The 25,062-nt window shown below is 41.7% G+C and overlaps 2 protein-coding genes across 2 annotated transcripts; one reads left to right on the forward strand and one right to left on the reverse strand.

The window, feature by feature from the left end:
- The first annotated feature begins 1,947 nt into the window (after positions 1-1,947).
- LOC145132738 (HhH-GPD base excision DNA repair family protein) lies at positions 1,948-4,192 on the forward strand. The gene is made up of 7 exons (XM_079067637.1): positions 1,948-2,461; positions 2,548-2,607; positions 2,688-2,807; positions 2,915-3,012; positions 3,145-3,665; positions 3,787-3,878; positions 3,951-4,192. The coding sequence occupies exons 1-7, from the start codon at positions 2,060-2,062 to the stop codon at positions 4,032-4,034; spliced, it is 1,377 nt and encodes a 458-aa protein (XP_078923763.1). The 5' UTR covers positions 1,948-2,059; the 3' UTR covers positions 4,035-4,192.
- A 528-nt stretch (positions 4,193-4,720) lies between these two features.
- On the reverse strand, positions 4,721-11,008 carry LOC145134819 (auxilin-related protein 2-like). The gene is made up of 8 exons (XM_079069643.1): positions 10,128-11,008; positions 7,979-9,464; positions 7,734-7,887; positions 6,559-6,659; positions 6,409-6,474; positions 6,222-6,311; positions 5,961-6,137; positions 4,721-5,229 (listed from the first exon to the last, which is right to left on the reverse strand). The coding sequence occupies exons 1-8, from the start codon at positions 10,718-10,720 to the stop codon at positions 5,191-5,193; spliced, it is 2,706 nt and encodes a 901-aa protein (XP_078925769.1). The 5' UTR covers positions 10,721-11,008; the 3' UTR covers positions 4,721-5,190.
- Between the last annotated feature and the right edge of the window lie 14,054 nt (positions 11,009-25,062).

The following is a 25,062-nucleotide window of genomic DNA, read 5'->3' on the forward strand; positions in this document are numbered from 1 at the left end:
AAAACTTCATTAATAATTCATAAGCTTTAATGAGACCCGCCTTGGATCTAGATGGAAAAACTCGTGGTGCACCCTCTTATACTTCCTTCTATCATCCTCGAAGGATCACAAGACAATCACAAGAAAAAAAATCATCACACTGTCTCTTCCCTCGTTGATTTCTCTCTCTCTCTCTCTCACTCACTCTCTCTCTCTCTCTATCTCTATCTCTTTCTCTATCTCTTTCTCTCTCTCACTCACTCTGGTTTTGGAAAGATCTCGCGAGTATGTACACAATGAAATTGATATATTAGTCTTTATGTTGCTTTCTTTCCTCACACAAAAGCATATGGGTATGATTTATTGATAATAACATAATGGGGTATTAAACTATCAATTTGGGATGTGCATTTGGACCGAGCACCCGAACCGAAACTGAAACCCAAACTGGACCGACTAGAATTAGGATAGAATAAGTTATTTAGGTCGATTCTCGGGTATTTATTTTAGCCTAATTCGGTTCTCGGGTTCAGGCCCGATTTTAAGGGGGGGTAAGAGGGACAGCCGCATAGAGCCCGAGTTTTAATTAAATTATATATTTAAAAACTAAATATATATGAATTTATTCAAGATATTTCATAGAGTTTGGGTAGCCCAATTGGCAAAGACGTGTCTTTTATTCAAAAGCAAAGGAGGTTCGATCCTCTTTCACAACATTTTATGTTTTAAATTCAAGTTACACATTTGACCATTTCTTTATGCTATATATTTCATAATCAACCCCTCCTTCCAATATTTTTAACAAATCAGTTTTCAGAAGTTACATAATTAGCCCTTGAACTTTTTATAAAATTTCATATGTTCCTTTTAATTAATTTATTTGTTTAAAGTTTTCCGTAACGATAATTCACCGTCTTAAATTTGTTTTCCTTATATATTAAAAATTATATTTAGGGCCCTATTTTTCTTCTTAGTACAGGGCCCTTAAAATCATAGAGTCGGCCCTGCTCGGGTTATTCGGTTCGGGTTACCCGAATAAATGTTTAATGGGACCAAAAGGACCGACCCGGAAATTGAATAGTCACTTGATCGATTCCTCTTGGCTCTTGCGTATTGCGTATTGTCGTACCCACCGATCGAGAAAGCCAATTGTGGACACATTGATGAAGTTTTGAAAAATGATGACGTCGTGAAAGAGTTGAAAAATGTGATAAATGATGGAGGTGGAAAGGAAAAACAATCAATCAATATTCCTGAATAGTTAACTTGTATTTGGTCATTGTTATTTTGGGAAAAACTTAAGACTCATATTTTAAATTGGATGTTTAATGTTTAAATATGAATTATGGATTTGTGGAATATGAATTAACAATGTTTAATATATTTTTTATTGAACTAGATATAAAATTTACTTATTTGGATTATTCGGGTCATTTCAGTTAAAAAACATAGTGTACATGTTATTTTGTCCTTTTGGGTTAATAACCGCACCGAAACTCATATTACCCGAACCAATCCGATCCCGTATTAGTATAATCGGTTCGATTTCGGTTCCAACTTTTCATCCAATTCTGATTTTGGGTTATTCGGGTCCGGTCCGATTCGGAGCGGTTCTGGTCTGAAGCACATCACTAGTATCAATGAACTAAAATTTTTCAAAAAGTAACAATTTTTTTTTTTCAAATGACCATTATAACGAGAAAACCTACTATTTCATGTTTAATAAAATTACGTTATCAAAAAGATAACGTATATTCAAATCAATAATATTTTTTAAAACGTTATTTTGTTGTTTATTTATGTTATAAACTTTTCATATATATATATGTCAAACATAGTTTATCCCTTTTCTAGAAATTTATAGATAATTAATAAAGAGATTATAGAAAATAGTTATTACAATAATTTTATACAATGTTAGAAGTAACAATTGAGTTATTTCGGATGCCGTAACTTGCTATACAACAACTGAAGTTCGAAAGCAGCATGTTTTGATTGTTACTGTCAATTCAAAAACTCCATTGAAGCGGGAAATACGCCCTCCGTTTGAGCTCCATCCTCAGCTCCAAACCAGGGGATTATGGGACCGAAGACCAAACAAACGATGAAGAAGATACTGAAGAACCCCACTCCCGCCGTTGAAGATGTCATAACCAAATCCAAGAAGAGAACACGAAAGGTCTCCCAATGGAAACCGCAACCAGCGTTTACCATCGGCGACATAGAAGATTTTCAATTTAGGGAAGACGAAGTTAAAGAAATTAGGGCATCCTTGTTGAAATGGTACGACGCTAACCGGAGAGACCTTCCATGGCGGAGGATCAACGACTCCGATGATGAAGACAGAGAGAGAAAAGCATACGCTGTGTGGGTTTCGGAAATCATGCTTCAACAAACAAGAGTTCAAACTGTTGTAAACTATTTCAATCGGTGGATGGAGAAATGGCCGACTGTTCATCACCTAGCTCAAGCTTCCATCGAGGTTTTCAACTTCTCAGTTTCTCAGTTTCATCTTCAATTGTATGATTTTCTTTGGTTAATTAGGGCGAATATAATATTTTTCTACAGGAAGTTAATGAGATGTGGGCAGGATTAGGTTATTACAGACGAGCAAGGTTCTTGTTGGAGGTCGATTTCAAATCCTTGAAATTGCCATTGAATTATTATTCTTGTATTTATGAAAAGCCATCGAAATTCTTATGTGATAGGGAGCAAAAATGATTGTTGAAGAAGGAGGCCAGTTTCCAAAATCATTGAAAGATCTTCTTAGTGTTCCAGGAATAGGTGAATACACAGCTGGTGCAATTGCCTCTATAGCCTTTAAAGAGGTGACTACTTTTTGCCATTTAGTCTTTAATGTTTTACAAATGTATTCACTTTTTCCTTCGATATTTAATAAAAACAATACAGGCATTAAGAAATATTTGTAATGTAGGCAGTGCCTGTGGTTGATGGAAATGTTGTTCGGGTGATTGCTAGATTAAGAACAATATCTGCAAACCCTAAAGACAAAGAAACTGTCAAAACCATATGGTGAGTTTTTATAACCGAGCTAATGTTAGCCCATGTGTACCTGATTTACAGTGTGGGTCAGCTTAGGGGTTGTTGGAAAAATAACAAAATTTAGATGATGTTTGATGGTTGAATGGTGTTTTTTCTTTACAGGAGATTAGCGGGGCAACTAGTTGATGATGATAGGCCGGGAGATTTCAATCAAGGTCTTATGGAACTTGGTGCTACATTATGTAAACCCTTAAACCCTAACTGTTCTATTTGCCCGATATCTGCTCAATGTGGTGCACTTTTGGAGTCCAAACAAAACCCATCAATTGTTGTTACTGATTATCCAACTAAAGTAGCAAAAGTGAAACAAAGGCGCGATTTTTCTGCCATTAGTGTTGTTGAAATATTGGAAAGTGAAGAAGGTAGAATGAATAGTAAATTTCTGCTTGTGAAGAGACCGGAAGAAGGTTTACTTGCGGGACTTTGGGAGTTTCCATCGGTCTCTTTGAATGGGGAAGAAGCTGATGTGGATGCAAGGAGAGAAGCCATTGATGATTTCTTGAAGAATTCGTTTGGTTTGAATCTTGATATTGTTTCACGAGAAGAAGTAGGTGAATATGTTCATATTTTCACGCACATCCGCCTCAAGATGTATATCGAGCTCTTGGTTCTACGTTCACAAGGTATCAATATCCATAGTTTGCACAGTTGGTTATGGGGTGGTATCTTTTAAAAAACATATTTAAATCCAGTGTTACCTGATTTACATCTCTTATGATGGGTTTGGTTAATGTTTGTGTACAGAATTGCGTAGAAAGGAGAAAGCAGATGTGTCATATAAATATGTGGATATGAAAACACTTGGAAGCATGGGGTTAACGACTGGAGTGAGAAAGGTATGAATGGATTAAGTGGTTTTGATTTTTGTGGTTTACTTTATGAGGCTTGGTTGATTGTATGCATTGCAGGCTTACAACATGGTCCAGAAGTTTAAACAGAGTAGATCAAGTCTCTTGAAAACAGTTTCTAGTGGAAGACCTGTTATACTTTGATAGTTTGATGTTCTAATGTATCTATCATCTATTACGTATTTCACAACATTATCAGCCCATGAATCGTTAGCTGTTTCTGGTTTTGGTAATCAAATTGCTTGCTACATTAGAATTAGACATGTTTTCCTGCAACAATCAAGCCCATTAAATTTTGAGTCCATGCCATGGTTCATGAAGATACTTGAGAATTAGACATATTTTCTTGCAAATAATAATAACAAAATATAAATGTTTTAATCTTTGAGTATTAAAGGAAACTATAAATATACATATCAATCTTTCCGTATTATCTTATTCTGAAAATACTATGATTCATCTTCATTCTTATGTACCCACCCTTTCATTATGGAAAGATTGATCTATTTATAGTTTCCTATATTTTTGGTTTATTATTCAAAGATTAAAATATTTATAGTTTCTCATTATTTATGATTTTATTTTTCAAATTTCAAATTTCAACGCAGGTTCAATTTCTAAGAGTGATTTTTCTTTCCCAAATTATGTTTAAAGTCGTATAAAAACTAACAATATTTTGGTGGGAGGTTTTTTTAGTTTATATTAATTACTAAACTATATATTTTTTTTAATCATTAATATCATCGAGGTTTTAGTTGTAAATAAAACTGAAGATGAATAAAATGGACTGGGTATGCTAAACTCTTGAACAACACAAATAACAATGAACATGAAAAAACAAAAAGAGTTGGATTTGAATAAAATAATTATACACTCGAACAAAATCAAAATCCAAGAAGAGTACCGAGTATTTGAAGGTTTTGTCAGGAATAAATTTTCAGTAAAAATAAGGAGACCCCGTAACACTTTTTGACTATTTGAGCTCCTGGAAAAAGATTTACTAATACAAAAGAAAAAAGAGCAAAAAGAATATGCAGAACACAATAATCATTCATGTAGAATGAACCGACACATTTATCCCTTGGTAATATGACACTAATATACAGCAGCAACATAAAGTCTCTTACCCCACCATCTCACCAATACATCTGGAGCTCTCTCTCTCGCATTGAATTTTTGAATGCTTGGATGGGGAAGGGGAGTCGAGGGAGAAGTATATAATATCAACATTCTGTGAGTGCACATCTTTTCTTTTCCCACAAAAATATATATTTTTTTTCATATAGAACCATCACATGACTTAAAAGAGCTCCTCTGAATTAAACTTGTTCCAAGCCTCCTATTAATGATTAATCAAACTCAGAATTATCACACCACCCAATGCAATAAAACATTCATTATTTTATTTATGTGGCAATTTTTAACCCATTCAAATGAACATGGGTCAATAGGATTGTAATTTACTGCTCACGAAATGAAAGTCGCCTAAGTGCATTTTAAAAACTATAGATTAATATTTGAAGAAAGGGGTAAAAATGTACTTTTAGATTTTTTATTAGTTCTACTTAGAAAAATTGCTTTCTATTTGGATGACATTGCTATAATTAGGTTAGTTTTTCACAGGACAATACTCTACTGTATGTAGTAAGAGAAAATGAAAGTAGGATGCTGTTTCTTGCATTTAACCCTTGAAAGAAATAGAATTTTTGGAGTCATATAATTACCAGGGCCCAGGGGCGTGCATAAAAAAAAACCCGAACAAAAAATCAAATATAACAAATAAAAAACAAATCGTTTTAAAAAACCCAGTCAGTTTTTTTGACTTTTGAAAAACAGATATTTTACGTAAAATCAATTTATATGACTTATATTTGTTGAACAAAGATTAATGGGTTTGTTTCTTTTTCTTTTTTATAAACTGAACTTAACGGTTATCTACTTAACTTGCTCTCTTTTCTTAGTCTCTTTGAAGTATATTAAAAAAAAAAAAAAAAAAAAAAAAAATTAAAAATCGGAAAACCAATGTTGTGAAAAAGGAAGAGGCGAGGGATATGTAATGTAAGAATGCACCTTAAGTAGGTCAAAGACCTTTTCAGCAACATATTTCTGTTGAACATTAGCTCCTTTCTGTTGCACCTTATCAGGATGAATACACAGAGTTGCCTTTCTATATGCCCTTTTAACATTCGCACCAGTTATCAAATCCGTCAATGATACAGGCTGCCAACCGCAACCAGGCCATAAAACCTAACACCACCAATTTCAATTATTAATTTTCATTCATGGCATCATAACATTAACATAACATGAATAATGAGATGTACAACATACATATTGTAATGTTGATAGCAATGCACGCAAATTTCCTTCTTTTCCTGCAGCCCAACGCTTGATTTCCATATCCAGGCTATCAGAAATCCTCTGAATAAAAACCAAATATAATAATACATCAGAAAAGAACATTATTTATTAAGCAAGCATGTTGTATTGAGATGATTGGATTGGATTGGATGCTCACATCCTTTTCTTCCTGTTCCCTTTGAGATTGGAGATCACGTTGATTTTTTTCTGCCAGTGCTTTAGCCTATTTATTTAATGCATCAAAATAATCAGAATTAAAATTATATATATTTTTTAACTCGTGAAAAATTACTCCAAAATCACATACTGCGCGCTCCTGAGTGCGTTGCTGTCTTTCCAGCCTGGCTCTTCGCCTTTCCTCTGTTTCCCCCTCAACATCTGGGAACATTCCGGAAGATGAAGGGGCAGCTTTTAAAACAAAATAAACAAGAATGATTAGTAAATACAAGGATATGATTGGTTGGATTGTATGGAATAAGCAAGGCACTATAATCCATGATCATGTTTGGTTCAGATGTAACCAGTAGGAATGGAATGATTTTTTATATTATATGTAGATAAAATATTGCTCTATTTTATACTTCATTTTAATTATAATTAACATAAATTAAATAAGTTCTAATAAAAAACTGTTTTTTAAAAAATAATAATAACTTTGTGTCATCAAAAATTACATAAATTAAAATAAGTTATATTACAATTTTTCAGATAAATGAAAAAAAGAAACACCCTGTGACTAAGAAACCGAAATTAACAAAATGGAAGAAATCACATTACTTCTGCAATGCTCCATTCCATTCCATCGGGTAAAACATGTGTTTTTTTTTTTTTTTCATTTATATGGAATGAACCATTCCATTCATTCCCTGATTCCATCATACAAAAAACTACCCAAGAGAGTAAGCTATTGTACATTAAAAAATAATCTAAGGGTCTGTTTGGTTGGATGGAATGGAATGACAAAGGAATGAAATGGACAAGGTAATGGAATGAGTCTTTACATTCCATTATCATGTTTGGTTGATCTGTAACCCTGTACGAATGGAATGAATTTTTATAATAAATGTAAATACAAAGATATAGTTTTAACACTATTCTATATATTATTTAATTATAAGTATAAAATTTATCATCTACAAAGATAAACTACATAAACATAACATAAGATCACTTAAATCCAAATCAGATTATAATTAAAAAAAACTATTCCCTACTTGCTTTTAGAAAATAAAATTATAAGTTAATTTAGACAGATAAAACTCTTAAAATTTATCTTGGTCGTTATATATTCTATTAAATATAAAAGGGATGTATCAAGTATCAACAATATGGAAGGAATCAGATTCCTTCAGGAATGGACTATTCACTATTGTATTGCCTTAGGCAAAACAGATAGATTTTTTTCATTCCAATGAAATGACTAATTCCATTCCTCCTCCAATTCCATCATACCAAACACTGGCTAAATAATAGTATGTATACCTCCAAATATTGAGCTAAGATCATCAACAATATTGGTGGTGGAAGACGCTTTCTTCATATTGGAATTGGAAGATACTCCGCTACTGGAATTCCAAGTCCGTGGGGCCCCTTCCTGCCCTCTTCTGTTCTGTGATAATGGATCAGGTACAGAATCCTGCATTTCCCACAAGGTTTAGGTTTAAGTTTAACAATAAAAACTTCAAAATTATATATACAAAATCATGATTACACTATTTACTACTCACAGAAGAAGCTGTCCTTGGTCTTGGAGCACTGTTGGGTCGGGAACCCCCACCGAAAAATGAATCAAGATCATTCTCATTCTTTTGTTGGTTCACCCGGGCAGCAGCAGCTGCCCGATCTCGGGCATCAACAGCAGCTCTCTGTCTAGCTTCAGCAGCAACCCTTTCAACAGCAGCCCGTTCTGCCCTACGCCTCGCATCTGCTTCAGCCCTTGCAACAGAAGCTTTCTCAGCAGCAGCCTTTTCAGCAGCTTCAGCTGAAGCCCTCTCTCTAGCTTCAGCAGCTGCCCGTTCTGCCCTTCCCTTTGCATCAATAGCTGCCCGCTCACGCGCCTCAGCTTGTGCTCTTTGAACAGCAGCCCTTTCAGACTTCAAACGAGCTTCAGCAGCTGCCCTGTCACGTGCCTCGTTTGCTGCTCTTTCACGGGCTTCCCTTGTTGCCCTTTCCACAGCTTGTCTAGCCTTTTCCCTTTCAATCTCCCTCATTCTCTCTTTCTCAACTCTACTTTTCTCTCTCTCTTGTTCTTCCCTCTTTGATGAATCTTCTTCAGTAGACATTTCGTCTCTTTGTACTTTTACAGTTACAGATTCTTTGTTTCTAGAAGCTTTTGCGTGTTCTCTTTCCCTTACTTCCTTTGCGTGCCTAAATTTAGCTTCGGCTCTGTCCATGGCATCTTTCATTGCAGCAGCAGCTGAGTTTGAATCAATCTCTTCACCATTAACATGGTCCACACCGTTATCCTGTGTTCCACTTCCACCCATGGCAAAATTCTCAAACTCATCTAATGGAGATGCTTGGAATGGGTTATGACTTTGAGAGTATTTACCAGAATACCCTCTTTCAGATTTTGAAGTATGCCTTGGTATTGGAGGGGGAGGTCTTGAAGGTGGTGGTGCTTTTGTAGGTTGTGTGAATAGAGGTATCTCTGATACAGTAAGCCATATATCATCAGCTGGCTGTTCATGTTCTTGTTCTTGTTCATGTTCTTGAAAACTTGTCTCAGTATATGAAGGTGGAGAAGCAGTTTGATCAACAGACCGATGAGAAGTTTTAGAGACAGGTGGCATGTCAAAGACAGTTTCTTGAGATTCTTGAAAATCTTCTACAGGTGCTTTCTCTGATTGGGTCTCAGGAAATCTAAAAGAAGATTTCTCTGTTGGGTCTTTACGAATTGAACTTCTTAGTCCTTCTTTGGAAGGGCTCTGATCTTTTGCCTTGTTATTTGTCTCACTTGAGAATGCAGGTGCAGGCTTACCAAATCCATGAAGGGGGTCAATGTCATCAAAATCAAACACACCCCTACTTACTCCAGCATTTGTGCTCCCGGATTTATTCATCTTGTGAACTGTTTCCAGTGGATCGATAAAAACACTTGGGGGTGATGTGACAGGTGTTGATGCAGATTCTAGAACCACAAATGGATCATCCATTACTTTAGAAGTTACCTTTGTGCTGCCAGTTGATGCTGGCACTGACTCTGAATTTGACCTGTGAGAAGAGTATGATATTCTGCATTAGACTTTTCATCTCATTCTATCTTAACACATTTTAAAATCAGATTGGCATTCTTCTCATAGCTAAAATTGAGAAGCATAAAGAGTTAAGGGAACAGGAACAAGAAAGCAAGAGCTTCTGCATCTATTTATAAGCTCATTATAATCCTGGATTACAGCAGGAAATTGGAGAAAGAAAATACCAGAGAAGTAAAATGTAGCATATTCAGCTTTAAAAACACCAAAAGTAGGTGAATCCTTAAACAACTACGTATTACCCCGACTTATTGGAGTTTGCATATCACGAGACTCCTTTATCATTAACTTTATTACCATGCAAAGGCAATTCTTCTAGTGATACCAGTTGTGTAATGTGTAGGATAGCATTTTGTTTGGGGGAACATAAAGGCAAGCAATTATGATTCCACTTAACTTATGACTAATGATTTCTGCGTTTCTATAGTTAATGCACACACTCCTGAAATGAATATTCTTAGGAACAAATTATAGTTTTCCCTTTGGATGATTGATCCATATGAAAACCTAGCTATGATGCTAAATACTAACTAGAGTTATACAATTTCAAAACCAAGAGCAGATAAATTCCATAAATACGGGAATCAAACAACTAAAACGCAGTTGAAACATAGCACAGTACCTGCTACTGGATGAAGGACCGCCGCTTCCAAAGCCAGGAAGCAAATCATCGAAACCTCTTGAACTCTTACTAGCCTTCTGCTTTTGTGGCTCAACCTTCTCCGCTCGACCAAGATTTCCTAGTAGATCATCAAAATGATCACTCTGTTGACTCCGTTTAGGCGGCGATGAAGTCATCGAGGCAAAAATATTTTCCTCGTATCTCGCTGAAGCAGAATGCATCGATTTGCTCTTCATTCCGGGCAATCCATCGAAAATGTCGTCATCGTAGACCGGTTTATCGTAAACCGGCAAATTGGAAGACGTAGATTTGTTTTTAGCTTCGTTATTATTCGTGGACGACGAATTCTTGAAAATCGAATCGTAATCGATATCTGACATGGCCGGTGTTGATCTAGTGTTGTTGGTGAATTTCGGCGGACCGCCAAAAACGTCGTTAAAAATTGGATTCTCATCAGCAACAAACGGCGACGGCGACGGAGACGACGATGGTGGAGGTCGGCTCCTGAAATCTCCACCGTCCGATTTCATCGGAGCGGATTTTCCTTGGGGCCTAAACCCGAAATCTCTAGCTAACATACCAAAATCATCCATCTGATTTACCAGATCTGACAACAAAGATGTGGATCTCAAATAATTGAGATGATTATCGAAGGTGAAGTTCAAGATATCAAAAAAGCTACTGATGCACAGCACAGATGCCGAATAGAGAACAAACCAATCGGAGATGGAGTAGCGTTAGGGTTGGGACGACGGAGGTAGAGGAGGATGTGACGGTTGACGGCCGTTGATTTCACGACGAGTTACTTTCTGTTCCTTTTCGTCGTTCCTCCGTCTCTTGGGTCTTGACTGTCTGTTACTGGGTTTAATTTGAGTTTTATTCGTCGTCTGATGAGCCGAGGGCATTTTGGTATTTAACATTTTTCTATTTAAGTTTTACTATCGTCTAATGAGCCGAAGGGTACACACCATTTTAGCTCGTAGTTCGATGTCTAGTCCTAACTTGTTAGTAGCATTGATTTTTGGTGGTTTTAGTTTAACTATGTCATCTTAGTATAATGAATTTTACAGTTTATCAATGAAGTTTAATTCTTAATTTTATTACAAGTTTGAAGGTGCGGAATGTACGTTTGTATAAAACGAGTTTGATCTCAGTTAGACCAAATGATGGGGGTCAAGATGGTTACGCCCCTTTGCGGAGTCCTAGGGGCAGCGCCCCTACTGGTTTGGAGGTTGAGTTGGTACACTAGTAATCCTAATACTTAACATTGGAAAACAATGCAGAGAGTGTTCAAATATTTGAATAGAACCATGAATTATTGACTATGTTATTTGGGGTATCTTTTAGTGTGTTAGAAGGATATTTGGATCAAGTTGGATAACCCATCTTGAAAAACCATTTTTCTACAAGTAGCTGGGGACGGTTTTTGTAAAGTCTTCTAAGGCTTCTAGAAAGCCTTGGAGGATAAGTAAAGAGATTAGATATATGTCTAATTTGAGATGTTATTATTATATTCAAATTAGGGTTATCCAATGATACCTTATTGACCTATAAATAGCCTCTTAAGGCTTCATATTTTCGGCCAACATTTCTAAGATTCATATAGCCGAAAATTCACTCCCCTCACATCTCTCCTCTTGTGTTCTTGTTTCTAGGGTTTGAGTACAAACCATTAGAGGCATCATATCTTTGGTGCTAGTCTTTCCAAGCTTCACAACTACAAGGATTGGTTTGATTTGTTTGCTATAAAAAATCAAAATGTATGTAACATAAACTTTGTAATTTTTGAATGACACTAGGGTTAGGCTAGTTTAATTGTTCATTGTATGTTGCTATCAAGGTGTATGACATAGATCTTTTATAGGATGAATGTACCCTATTAATTGTTAATTGTTTTCCGCATTGTACAATATTGTTTCCGTAACATCCAGTTTCAAGAAGTTTCTTATTTTGAAATTGTGGACAATAAATGGATAAAGTAAAAGCATTGGGCTTCAAAGGAATGGGGTTTAGACCTTATAGGATGATGATAATGTTGGATAAGTGATTAAAGCCTTGGTTTGTGTCTTGGAGTCGAAGGGTAAAATGGGAAAAGTGTTGTTTCAGACTTCTTTTATGAATTAAGGATTTTAGTTGGATGTGTTTTAAGTAAAAAGTAATTAGATAGGGTTGTGGGGCTCGTCAATACCTTTTCGTGCATATAAAGAACGCCGAAAACGTAGTTGAAATAAAGAAGTTATGATTGTTTAAAGTTGTAGTGAAATTTGGTGAAGATATGTTCTCACGAGGTGAGAAGTAATTCTCAGGACGTGAGAGTCCTCACGAGGTGAGAATATATTCTCACGACATGAGAATTGTGCAACCCAAAGCCCACGAAATTTTGAGGGGTTTCAAGGTATTTAAAGGTAAGGATTCATGTTTTAGGGTATTTTCTTAGCCTCCATCCTTTTTTTGGAGTTTTTGGTGGTTTTAGAGCAATGTTTTCATGCAAGATTGATCCTTGAAGCTTGGCAATTGAAGATCTAAACTTTCATCTACCTTTTAGACCTTTGTAAGTTATAAAGTTCCAAGCTTTATTGCATTTCATCTTCAGATCTACATGTATTTGGTGTTTTGGTCCACTTTAATGAGTTTTGAGTGAGAGTTGGGAATAAAGTTTGCAACTTTATTACTCTCCAAGGTCCCAAGAACATTGTATGTTTCAGATATGGACTCCAACACCTTTTGATCAAGTTTAGAATGTTTTGTTGGACCTCATGGACTAGGAAAGTTTTGATCTTTTGCCTTCCCTTTCAGTCATGCAAGTTATTTTGGTCATTTAGGCCATTCTGGTGTATTAAAGTTTAGATCTTGAAATCTTGAGACATTATTATGGATAAAGTTGGAAACTTTATCCATCTAAACATTATGTTGATTCTGATCTGAAGGTTGGAGACTTGGACTTAATGGATTTAGCTGAGAAAGATGCATTTTTGGTCCCTTTGAGACTTAAAGACTAGATCTTGGTTGCTTGGACCATCCTAATGGATAAATTTGGAAACTTTATCCATTATGAAGCTATTTAGGAAATAGATTTGAGGTTATGGGCCTTGGTCTGAAGAGATTAAGCACTTAATGAAGATTTTGGCCTTTTGACCAGAAGTCACGACGTGACATAGGATGTGTCACGATGTGACGGTGTCTAGAATCACAATTGTTTTGTAACATCCGTCTCTCGATATATTATTTAGATTATGTAGCTTAATGTTAGCTTTGGGCTAACACTTGGACAATGGACCTTTAGGGGTGGACCTTAGCAAAAATGGACCAAGAAGTTGGGTTGCCCATAAGCCGTAAGTTGGGCGTAACCTGGCGTACGCAGGGCGTAGTGGCACATTGGATTCGAGGGACTCGGGGGCGTACGCGCAGCGGACCAAGGGGTACGCCCAGCGTATGCGGGCAGATGCCAAACCCTAATTTTTAGGGTTTAAGACATATAAATACCCCATTATAGCCTCCCCTCTAGCCTCCTCACCAGTCCCTCACCCTCAGAAAACACTAGTTCACCTCCTAATCCATTTTTGTGTGTGCTTGACCTTTTTGAGTTCATTTTTGTGAAGAAAGTCTTGGAAGGAGTGAAGAGAAGTTGGAGGAGAAGAACTTGAGTATCTTGAGCTCAAGGATCTGGAACAAGTTCATCTTTTAGCACCCAAAGGAGGTATAAAGCTCCTACCTTTCCTCTTAGAAGTATAGATCTAGGGTTTTGAAGCTTTGGACCTTTTTAGGTCCAAAGAATGGATATTGTTCATGCAACTTCATTTTTGAGCTTAGGGTTGCCACCCTTGAAGCTCAAAAAGTCCCTTAAGCAGTAAAGTTGCAAGCTTTGAAGCTTTTATGTAGCCATGCATGAGATGTAGCCATTTCCATGGAAGTTTATTGCTATTTTTAGAGTTGGGTTCATTTGGTGGGTTGCAAGCCATCAAGTGATCGACTTTATGGGTTAGGATGAAGTATTGGACTCAGATCTGTAGTTTGGACGTAGTGTTTTAAGGGATTAAGCAGTTTTGGAGAAAATGGCTTAAGAGGAGAGTACGATGGGCGTACACGCCAGTACGCGCAGCGTACAAGCCATTCAAGCAGTGCACGCAGCGTATAGAAGGGTATGCTCAGTGTACGCTCAGACATTGGGCTTTATGTAATTAGGCCTCGGTTTGGGCCAGGCCTTGGATATAGCAGTAATTGGGCAGAGATGGGCCTTCAGAAGTCAGTCAAGGGCCCATGGACTTGTTTGACTTGTGAGGAAAAGCCCATTTGAGAAGTTGGGCCCAATTTAGAAAATTGGGCCATTAGTGGGCCTTAGTAGGCCATAAGTGGACTTATAAGGACTAGTTGGAATTGGGTCTTAGATATGGCCCAAAGTTAGAGCAGGGGTAAAATGGTCATTTTACCCTTAGTGGGATTCTTAGTTTTTGACTAAGTGTTTATTTGGTCATAATAGCCGGAGTGTAGTTGGAGCAGCAGACAGAGTTACCTTGCACGAGTTCTCAGCATCCAGATTGAGAGGTGAGTTTCTCTCTAGTAGGAACGAGTCTAAGGCCACAATGCCGGCCCGTTTAGATGTTAGTAGTTCCGGACTTCGGTCTGATGTCGGGACGGTCCCGAGAAGAGTATATGCATGCTTGATGTCTTTGTGATTCATGCATGTTATGTGTTATGTGTTGGAAAGCCCGATGTATGTTAGCTTATCTGTTATATGTTATGTGTTCCGGGTTTCGGCCCGATGCCAGGGTAAGCCTGATGCAATTTATATGTTATGTTATCTGTTTATGATATATGTTATGTTGTGTATGTGTCGGGGAAGCCCGATGTCGGGGCAAGCCCGATGCCAGACGTGGCCTGATGCCGGGGTGAGCCCGATGCCGGGCAGGAGTCCGATGTCGGGTAAGTCGATGTCGGGTTCGTCCCGATGCAGCTGGGCGGAGTCCCAAAGTTATGTTTATGTTATAAGCCGATGTCGGGTTCGTCCCGATGCAGTTGGGAGTAGTCCCAGAGTTATGTTATTTGTTATCTGATATGTGTATGGTATGTGGTAGTTTGGGGGAGCTCACTAAGCTTCGTGCTTACAGTTTCAGTTTTTGTTTCAGGTACTTCAGCTAGCAAAGGGAAGGGCTCGGATTGATAGCATGGCACACACCACAGTCTTTCTGGCCTGGGAGATTACTCTGATATTTTTATCACATGTTTTTGTCACAGTATTTGATATGATGTTTTAAGATACATGATACATGGTTTTCTCTATGATTATGGATGGATTATGGTTTTATAATAATTTTTAAAACGAAATTTTTGGACTGTATTTTTGGGTTGATTCAAGTTGGTATCAGAGCCTTGGTTTGAGGGATTTGCGCACACTCGGGTGTGTCTGAACTCAAACTAAGGAATGGGTATGAAAATTTTCAAAAGAAAATCGTTTTTATAAAAAGAACTTCGAGAAAAAGAAAAGAATTTTGAAAAGAGAAAAGGGTGTGGTGCATGCGATCAGCCGAGCTTAAGTAAGTACTCCCAAATTACCCATATAAGTTATTGTTATGTTATGATTATCAGCTTTATGAGAACAGCATGCTAGATTAGGACTAAGGATCTAGGTAGGATGCCTTATGTGCCTATTATATGTGTATCAGCTTTATAAGAATTTCATGCTAGTTTAGGACTAAGGATATAGAAAGGATGCCTGATGTGCCTGTTATATGTATCTCAGCTTTATGAACTGCATGCTAGTATAGATTAGACAGGGGTAGCCTGAGAGAGATATGCTTGATTATGTTTACTCGATGCTCGAATGCTACTTGCTTTGTGCTTTTAAGAGTTATAGTTATCTTTTACTAAATAGTAAGTGAATATGCTACGTTACATATTGCAAGGATTAAATAATTTCAGAAGGTTAGGTCTAGCTCTATTGTGCAGCTCTTGTTTGAGTCCAACCGTTGTAGGGTAGGATCTCTCATTCGAATAATTATCTAGTCTTAGTAATATGTAATAATATTCACGAGCTATTTAGGGGGAGGTGGCAGGGACTTCTTATGCAGCTGATAGCGGAGAGTGGGTTGGTGGTTACCCTAGGGTAAGCCTAGGAAGAGTTTAGTATGAGATCAGCAGTAGTAGTGGTATAAGGGACTTAGTGGAGTCGAGGCAGTTCTTGAGGAAAGTACGGATAGATGTGGAAGGTAGTATGGGCCTGTACTACTGAAAGCAGAGGATCCGTACTCAAATCAAGAAAGACCGAGATAAGACCAGGGAACTTGTAGTGTATGTGATCCCTCGAGTTATGTTAGTATTCTGACGTTTGTTATGATGTGTTTTTTAGAATGGTGGTTTTGCGGCCTAGACCAGCGGTTGGCAGGTCAGGTGCCGGAGAGGGATCTGGCTCAGGCTCTGGAGCCGATCAGTTAAATGAGCAGACCAGGGATTTCATATCCTCGGAGATTACGCGTAACATACTAGACCAGACTTCGGTGATTTTTGGATCGGTCAAGGAGGGTATCTTAGAGCTTCTGGATGAGAAGTTGAGCGCTTTCCGCACTGAGATAGCAGCCATGATGGGATCGCACACATTGACTTTCAAGGAGTTCAGAGCTTGTGGGGCTCCCGACTACCATGGGGCTCGGGACCCCATTGCGAGTACTAGATGGTTGGCGGATGTCGCCAATGCATTCCGCACCAGCAGATGTCCTGAGGGGGACAAGGTCAGGCTTACGTCCTGTCTTCTGAAGGACAGGGCACGTGATTTGTGGGAGGAGGTTGAGAGAGCCATTGGTGATGATACAGTGTTGGATGCGATGACCCTGGGGTGACTTCACGACCAGGTTCAAGGTTAAGTTCGCACCTATTATTGAGGTGCAGCAGCTTGCTAGGGAGTTCCAGGATCTCCAACAGACGACGGAGACGGTGGCGGAGATTACCTCCAAGTTTAGAGAGAGGGCCCTACTTGTTCTGCAGTATGTGGCAGATGAGGAGATGAAGAAAGCCAGATACCATGAGATGCTGAGGAGTGACATTAGACAGTTTGTGAGCCGCTCCAGCTGCAAGACGCTGGAGGACATGATTGATAGGTCTCGAGAGAGGGAGTTGGATTTAGAGATGGAGAGGAAGAGGAAACCAGAGGGGGTTCAGTCAGGGGGTTCGGGCAAGAAGCCCAAGGTATCAGATCACAGATCTCAGAGTCAGCTGAGCCACGGACGTTGTGGCAAATGCGGCAGGATGCACGAGGGGGCGTGCAAGGCGGGGAGTTCGGGCTGCTACAAGTGCGGCCGAACTGGTCATATCAGCCGGGATTTCACAACTACTACCACCACCATGACAGCATCAGATCTGATTTGCTTTTAGTGCAATCAGAGGGGACACAAGCGGTCCCAGTGCCCGAGTTTAGCAGTAGCAGGGAAGGTGGAAGTGCCTTCTCCTGCCACGTTGAGGATTACAGATGGCCGTCAAGGCCGGGCTGAGGCGCCTACGGCGCGGAGCAGGGCTTTTCAGCTTACTGCAGAGGAGGCACGAGCAGCTCCGAACGTGGTGGCGGGTATGTATCTCTCTCTCATCTCTTTATTGATATTGTTTGTTGCTTATGTTTGCATGTTTTATTATAGGATCGTTCGTCGTGAACGGTATATCAGCTTTAGTGTTGTTCGATTTGGGTGCCGCCCGATCTTTTGTGTCTCTCACGCTCAACAGACGGTTTGTAGGAGCTCCCGGGGAGCTGTGTTGTCCACTGGATGTAGAGATAGCAGATGACAGGACCGTCAGGGTCACGAGGGTTCACAGAGGATGTACACTTCAGTTATTTCAGCAGTTTTCAGTAGATCTGGTTCCTATTCCCCTGCGAGGGAATAAGGTAATAGTGGGTATGGATTGGTTGAGCCCCAATGGGGCAGTGATAGACTGTAGCAAAAGCTGGTTAGGGTTCGCACTCCTAGTAGGGGAGAGTTAGTGATCCAGGGCGAGAGGCCACAACGTCAACCGACTTTCTGTTCAGCAGCGAGAGCGAGACGCCACATTCAGCAGGGTTGCGCATGATACGTCGCTTATGGCATGGATACCTGGGATAAGGGTAAGGCGACGGTGGATGATGTACCGGTAGTGCGAGAGTACCCGAACGTATTCCCGGAGGATTTACCTGGGATACCTCCGGAGAGACAGGTTGAGTTTCGGATTGACATGGTCCCTGGTGCGGCTCCGATAGCCAAAACACCATATCGGTTGGCTCCTCCCGAGATGCAGGAGTTGTCTACGCAGCTGCAGGAGCTGCTAGACAAGGGTTTCATCAGGCCGAGCAGTTCACCATGGGGAGCCCCGATCCTGTTTGTGAAGAAGAAGGACGGGTCACATCGCATGTGTATCGATTACCGAGAGCTGAACAAGGTAACGGTGAAGAACCGTTACCCACTCCCGAGGACAGATGATTTGTTTGATTAGCTGCAGGGAGCATCTTGGTTCTCCAAGATTGATCTACGGTCAGGATATCACCAGATGCGAGTCAGGGATGATGACATGCAGAAGACAGCTTTTAGGACTCGCTATGGACATTATGAGTTTGTGGTGATGCCGTTTGGGCTCACCAATGCCCCAGCCGCGTTCATGGACCTCATGAACCGCGTGTGCAGGTCGATGCTAGATCGGTCTGTAATTGTATTCATTGATGACATCTTGGTTTACTCCAAGACTCATGAGAAGCATGAGGAGCACCTGAGGGAGGTGTTGGAGACACTGAGGAGGGAGAAACTGTATGTGTATCGATTACCGAGAGCTGAACAAGGTAACGGTGAAGAACCGTTACCCACTCCCGAGGACAGATGATTTGTTTGATTAGCTGCAGGGAGAATCTTGGTTCTCCAAGATTGATCTACGGTCAGGATATCACCAGATGCGAGTCAGGGATGATGACATGCAGAAGACAGCTTTTAGGACTCGCTATGGACATTATGAGTTTGTGGTGATGCCGTTTGGGCTCACCAATGCCCCAGCCGCGTTCATGGACCTCATGAACCGCGTATGCAGGTCGATGCTAGATCGGTCTGTAATTGTATTCATTAATGACATCTTGGTTTACTCCAAGACTCATGAGAAGCATGAGGAGCACCTGAGGGAGGTGTTGGAGACACTGAGGAGGGAGAAACTGTATGCGAAGTTCTCCAAGTGTGAGTTCTGGTTGCGTGAGGTGCAGTTCCTTGGGCATCTTGTCAACCAGAAGGGTATTCTGGTCGATCCAACCAATATAGAGGTCGTGATGCAATGGGAGATTCTGAGGTCTCCATCTGAGATTCTGAGTTTCTTGGGTCTGGAAGGGTATTACAGGAGATTTATCCAGGACTTCTCCAAGATTGCATTTCCGTTGACCCGACTGACCAAGAAGTCGGTGGTTTTTCGTTGGGGACCTGAGCAGCATGCAACCTTTGAGACGCTCAGATAGCGATTGTGCGAGGCACCGATTCTCACTCGGCCAGAAGGTGTAGATGACTTCGTAGTCTACTGTGATGCATCGATCACAAGCATGGGAGCAGTGCTGATGCATCGAGGTCATGTGATAGCTTACGCCTCGAGACAGTTGAAGCCTCACGAGGCTAACTATCCAATGCACGATTTAGATCTGGGGGCAGTGGTGTTCGCCCTCAAGATTTGGTGACATTACCTCTATGGGGTCCGATGTACCATTTACACGGACCACAAGAGTTTGAGGTACCTCATGGATCATCCGAATCTGAACATGAGGCAGCGTCGATGGTTAGATGTGGTGAAGGACTATGATTGTGAGATCCTTTACCACCCGGGCAAGGCCAACGTAGTGGCCGACGCCCTGAGCCGCAAGGCGGTAACGGTGTAACATCCCAATTTTCAAGCCCAAAAATTTCATTTTTAATTAAGTAATTCTCAACATAGTTTACCAAAACATTTCCCATGCCATGTCATTTGTAAAAAGAAACTTAACAATATGTCTGAAAATCATATCGTAAAAAGTAAAATAAATCAGAGTACATTCCCAGAAAACTCCATGCGGAAACCATGTGTGTGTGTGATGCGCTGCTACACCGCCAACTCCTTCCCCTTAGACGAAGAGGTACCTGAATCCAAAACTGAAACTGTAAGCACAAAGCTTAGTGAGTTCCCCCATCATACCACATACCATACAATCACATAACATATATACTGCCGGACAATTCTGGGGCGCCCATCCTACCCATGTCAAGCCATTCTGGGGTGCTGACCTACCCATGCCAAGCCATTATGGGGTGCTGACCTACCCATGTCGAGCCATTCTGGGGTGCTGACCTACCCATGTCAAGCTATTCTGGGGTGTCGACCTACCCTCCGGTCTTTGAACCGAACACGGGGACTATTTCACCCCCTACTGCTAACACATAATATCATATCTCAATCATGCTGTCAGACATATATGGGGTGTCCGACCTACCCGTTGGTCCTAGCGACCGATCCGGGGACTAGTCCCCTCCTACTGATACTATCTCACATACCATAGCAAACTAGCATAGTCACATATCAAGCAAACTAGCATACTCGCATATCAAGCAATAGCAGACCAGACAATTATCACAAAGACAATCATCTCAGCTAAACAACTACTAGTGGGCCGGCCTTGGTGCCTTAGACCCACTTCTACTGGAAGGTAACTCACCTCGATGTCGTGTAGTGTCTGAACTGTCCTCTGCGTGAAGGTCGGCTCTCCTCAGCCCCTACACGACAATCCTCAAGTCATCAAACAGAACAAACAACCCTAACCAGGGTCAATACTAAAACCAAGCAAAGTCCACATTGGTCAAAGTCAACATCCGGTTGACCTGACTCGCCGAGTTGGTCTACCAACTCGTCGAGTCCATGCTCCACTAACCCGATCCAACCCCGACACCACTCGTCGAGTCTAGCGAGTACTCGTCGAGTTCTCCTTCATTCAAACCATCGGGACCATCTTCATCCGACTCGCCGAGTTCCAAGAACAACTCGGCGAGTTCATCTCCCTCATAAGAACATGTCCAGTCTATGACCCGCCGAGTTGTATGAACAACTCATCGAGTTCATCTTCAAAGGTTGGGAGATTGCCTTAGACTCGCCGAGTCTGTTCATACACTCGTCGAGTCCCATGATTCCCAGGTCCCTTAACGAGTCTAAACATTTACGGGACTTCCTTCCCGAACCACTGGTCCATCCACAGAAAGGATTTAGTGGTCATTACACACCGACTCGCCGAGTTCCAAGAACAACTCGTCGATTCCCTTCTTGACCCTTACTATACAGTCGATTTAAATGGGTCTTAACACGTCAAAACCATAGATATGGCCTCCTAATGTCCATTTTATACGTAAAGTTCCAAACTTGATGCACATGCATGGGGGTTTTTGGCTCAAAATCCATAAAAGGTGCTCTACAATGAGCATGGGGCTCTCATGGCCATAGAGTTGGCACCTTTATGCCATGAGACCCCTCCAATGACTCATATCTGAAAGTAGAACCCCATGAATCACTTCACAAATCCGAAAATGGCTTAGAAAGCCCTAAATGCACCCAAAATCTAAGCCCTAAAGATGAACAACCAAATGGAAGACCAAAACAGGGGGCATTTACCTTGATTGAGCTGAAGATGGAATAAGATCTCTGGATCTACAAACCCCAACTCGAATTCCCAAGCTTCTTCCTTCCTTTCAAGCTTCACAAACCACCCAAAAGCACCAAAAATGGCCTTAGATCACTCAAAGCGGATAGGGTTTCGATATGAGGTGTTCTGGGAGCATAAGGGACGATGGAGGCTGCAATAAGACGTTTAAATAGGGTGCAAACCCTCAAATTTAGGGTTTCACCCAAACAGCACCTACTCGCCGAGTCAGTCTCCGACTCGTCGAGTAGGTCACTTAAACTTCCCGCGGATCCCGTCTCTACTCGACGAGTTGGGCCACCAACTCGTCGAGTCCCAGAGAAAAATACATAAAATTCTTGAATTAAAGACATACCAGGAATCAGGTGTTACAAATCTCCCCCACTTATCTTAGACTTCGTCCTCGAAGTCTGTTGCTCGATGCTGAAAAAGCTCCGGGTAATGTTCCCTCATCTCGTCCTCCGGCTCCCAGGTTCATTCCGAGCCCTTTTGGTGCTGCCACTGCACCTTTACCAGCTCCACTCTCTTGTTCCTCAGATCCCTTGACTTCCTGTCAAGGATTGCCACTGGCCGCTCGATGTAGTTCAGGCTGTCATCAACCTGAATATCCTCCAAAGGCACCACCGCCGAATCGTCTACCAGACATTTCCGCAACTGGGAGACATGAAATGTGCTATGAATCTGACTAAGTTCGGCTGGAAGATCCAACCTATATGCCACCTTGGCCATACGGGCTATAACCTTGAAGGGTCCAATATACCTGGGGCCCAGCTTGCCCCGCTTCCTGAATCGAATGACGCCCTTCCAAGGCGACACCTTCAGGAGCACCATATCCCCGACCTGGAATTCCAGGTCTGATCGACGCTTGTCGGCATAACTTTTCTGCCGACTCTGAGTGGTCTGAAGCCTGCTCCGAACCTGCTGGATCCTCTCCGTAGTCTTGAGTACTACTTCGGTACTCCAAATGACTCTCTGTCCGACCTCTCCCCAGCATATCGGGGTCCTGCACTTCCTCCCATACAACATCTCGAAAGGAGGACGGTCGATGCTCGCATGATACCTGTTATTATAAGAGAACTCCGCCAAAGGAAGGTAAGTATCCCAACTACCTCCGAAGTCCAAAACACACGCTCGCAGCATATCCTCCAGAGTCTGGGTGGTCCGCTCACTCTGACCATCCGTCTGCAGGTGAAAGGCGGTACTAAAATGCAGATGAGTACCCAGCTCGTCGTGAAACTTCTTCCAAAACCTGGAAGTGAACCGCACATCCCTATCCGAGATCACTGAAACTGGTACCCTGTGCCACGCCACTACCTCCCTAATATAGATGTCGGCCAACTTTTCAGCCGAAATACTCTCCTGAATCGGAATAAAATGGGCCCTCTTGGTCAATAGATCAACGATGACCCAAATCGAATCCACTCCTCGCGCGGTCCTAGGAAGCTTCGTAATGAAGTCCATAGTGATATCCTCCCACTTCCACAGCGGGATATCCAACGGCTGGATCTTGCCGTGAGGTCTCTGGTGCTCAGCCTTGACCTTCCTGCAGGTCAGACACCTCTCCACAACCCAAGCTATGTCCCTCTTCATACATGGCCACCAATAATCGAGACGAAGATCCCTGTACATCTTCGTCACCCCGGGATGGATAGAGAACCTGGATTTGTGCGCCTCTGCCATCAATACCTGGCGCACACCCCCATGATAAGGGGCCCACACCCTACGGTGAAGAGTCAACAATCCCCGACTATCATAGTCGAAGGAGGAAACCTGACCCACAATTCGCTCACTCTTTCGATGTTCCTCCTTCATGGCCTCCTGCTGGGCCTCCTGAATCTGCTCCAACAGCGGAGTCACAACTGTCATCCTCATACAGATGCCCCTGATCGGCGCTGCCTTGCGGCTAAGCGCATCGGCCACGATATTGGCCTTCCCCGGGTGGTAGAGGATCTCACAATCATAATCCTTCACCACATCAAGCCACCGACGTTGCCTCATATTCATATTTGGCTGGTCCATGAGATACCTTAGGCTCTTATGGTCAGTGTAAATGGTACAACGAACCCCATAGAGGTAACGACGCCAAATCTTGAGGGCGAAAACAACAACCCCCAGCTCCAAATCGTGTGTCGGGTAATTCGCCTCGTGAGGCTTCAGCTGCCTCGAAGCGTAAGCAATAACATGCCCCATATGCATCAATACCGCGCCCAAACCTGAGATGGACGCATCGCAGTATACAACAAAATCCTCCATGCCCTCCGACAGGGCTACGATTGGCGCCTCGTACAATCTCTGTCTCAATGTATCAAACGCAGCTTGCTGCTCAGGCCCCCAACGAAGACCACGACCTTCCTTGTCAGCCTGGTTAGGGGCACGACTATCTTGGAGAAGTCCTGAATGAATCTCCGATAGTAGCCTGCCAATCCCAGGAAGCTCCGAATCTCGGATGGAGACCTCGGGACTTCCCACCTCATCACGGCCTCCACCTTGGCCGGATCAACTGATATCCCGTCCTGGTTGACAATGTGCCCAAGAAACTGCACCTCGCGCAACTAGAACTCACACTTGGAGAACTTAGCATACAAGCTCTCCCTCCTCAAAGTGTCCAGAACCTCTCGCAAGTGTTCCTCATGCTGCTCTCGTGTCTTGGAATAAACCAAGATGTCATCGATGAAAACTATCATGGACCGATCCAACATCGGTCTGCACACGCGGTTCATGAGATCCATGAACGCGGCAGGAGCATTGCTAATCCCGAAAGGCATCACCACAAACTCATAGTGACCATAGCGCGTCCGAAACGCGGTCTTCTGCACATCCTCCTCTCTGACCCTCATCTGATGATATCCTGAACTCAGATCAATCTTGGAGAACCAAGATGCTTCCTGTAGCTGGTCAAAGAGGTCATCAATCCTCAGGAGTGGGTAACGGTTCTTTACCGTTACCTTATTCAGCTCCCGATAATCTATACACATCCGATGCGACCCATCCTTCTTCCTCACAAACAAAATTGGGGCTCCCCAGGGTGAACTGCTCGGTCTAATGAATCCCTTGTCTAACAGCTCCTGCAGCTGTGTAGACAACTCCTGCATCTCAGGAGGAGCCAACCGATACGGTGCCTTGGCTATCGGAGCCGCACCAGGGACTAGGTCGATCCTGAACTCTACCTGCCTTTCCGGAGGTATCCCAGGCAACTCCTCGGGGAATACATCTGCAAACTCTCGTACCACTGGCACATCGCCCACTGTCGCCTTACCCGCCTCCCGGGTATCCATAACATAGGCGACAAATCCTGAGCAACCC

This window comes from Lactuca virosa, chromosome 8 (assembly GCF_052849685.1).
Source record: "Lactuca virosa cultivar CGN04683 chromosome 8, Lactuca_virosa_CGN04683_v6, whole genome shotgun sequence".
Classification (NCBI taxonomy): Eukaryota; Viridiplantae; Streptophyta; class Magnoliopsida; order Asterales; family Asteraceae; genus Lactuca; species Lactuca virosa.

Bases quoted from the DNA above. Each gene is read 5' to 3' on its own strand.
- LOC145132738 (XM_079067637.1), top strand. From the start codon at position 2,060: ATGGGACCGAAGACCAAACAAACGATGAAGAAGATACTGAAGAACCCC. The intron at 3,013-3,144 runs GTGAGTTTTTAT...TTTTCTTTACAG, and splicing joins GAAACTGTCAAAACCATATG to GAGATTAGCGGGGCAACTAG. The intron at 3,666-3,786 runs GTATCAATATCC...GTTTGTGTACAG, and splicing joins CTTGGTTCTACGTTCACAAG to AATTGCGTAGAAAGGAGAAA.
- LOC145134819 (XM_079069643.1), bottom strand. From the start codon at position 10,720: ATGGATGATTTTGGTATGTTAGCTAGAGATTTCGGGTTTAGGCCCCAA. The intron at 7,888-7,978 runs GTGAGTAGTAAA...TGGGAAATGCAG, and splicing joins GACCAAGGACAGCTTCTTCT to GATTCTGTACCTGATCCATT. The intron at 6,312-6,408 runs GTGAGCATCCAA...GTTTTTATTCAG, and splicing joins GGGAACAGGAAGAAAAGGAT to AGGATTTCTGATAGCCTGGA.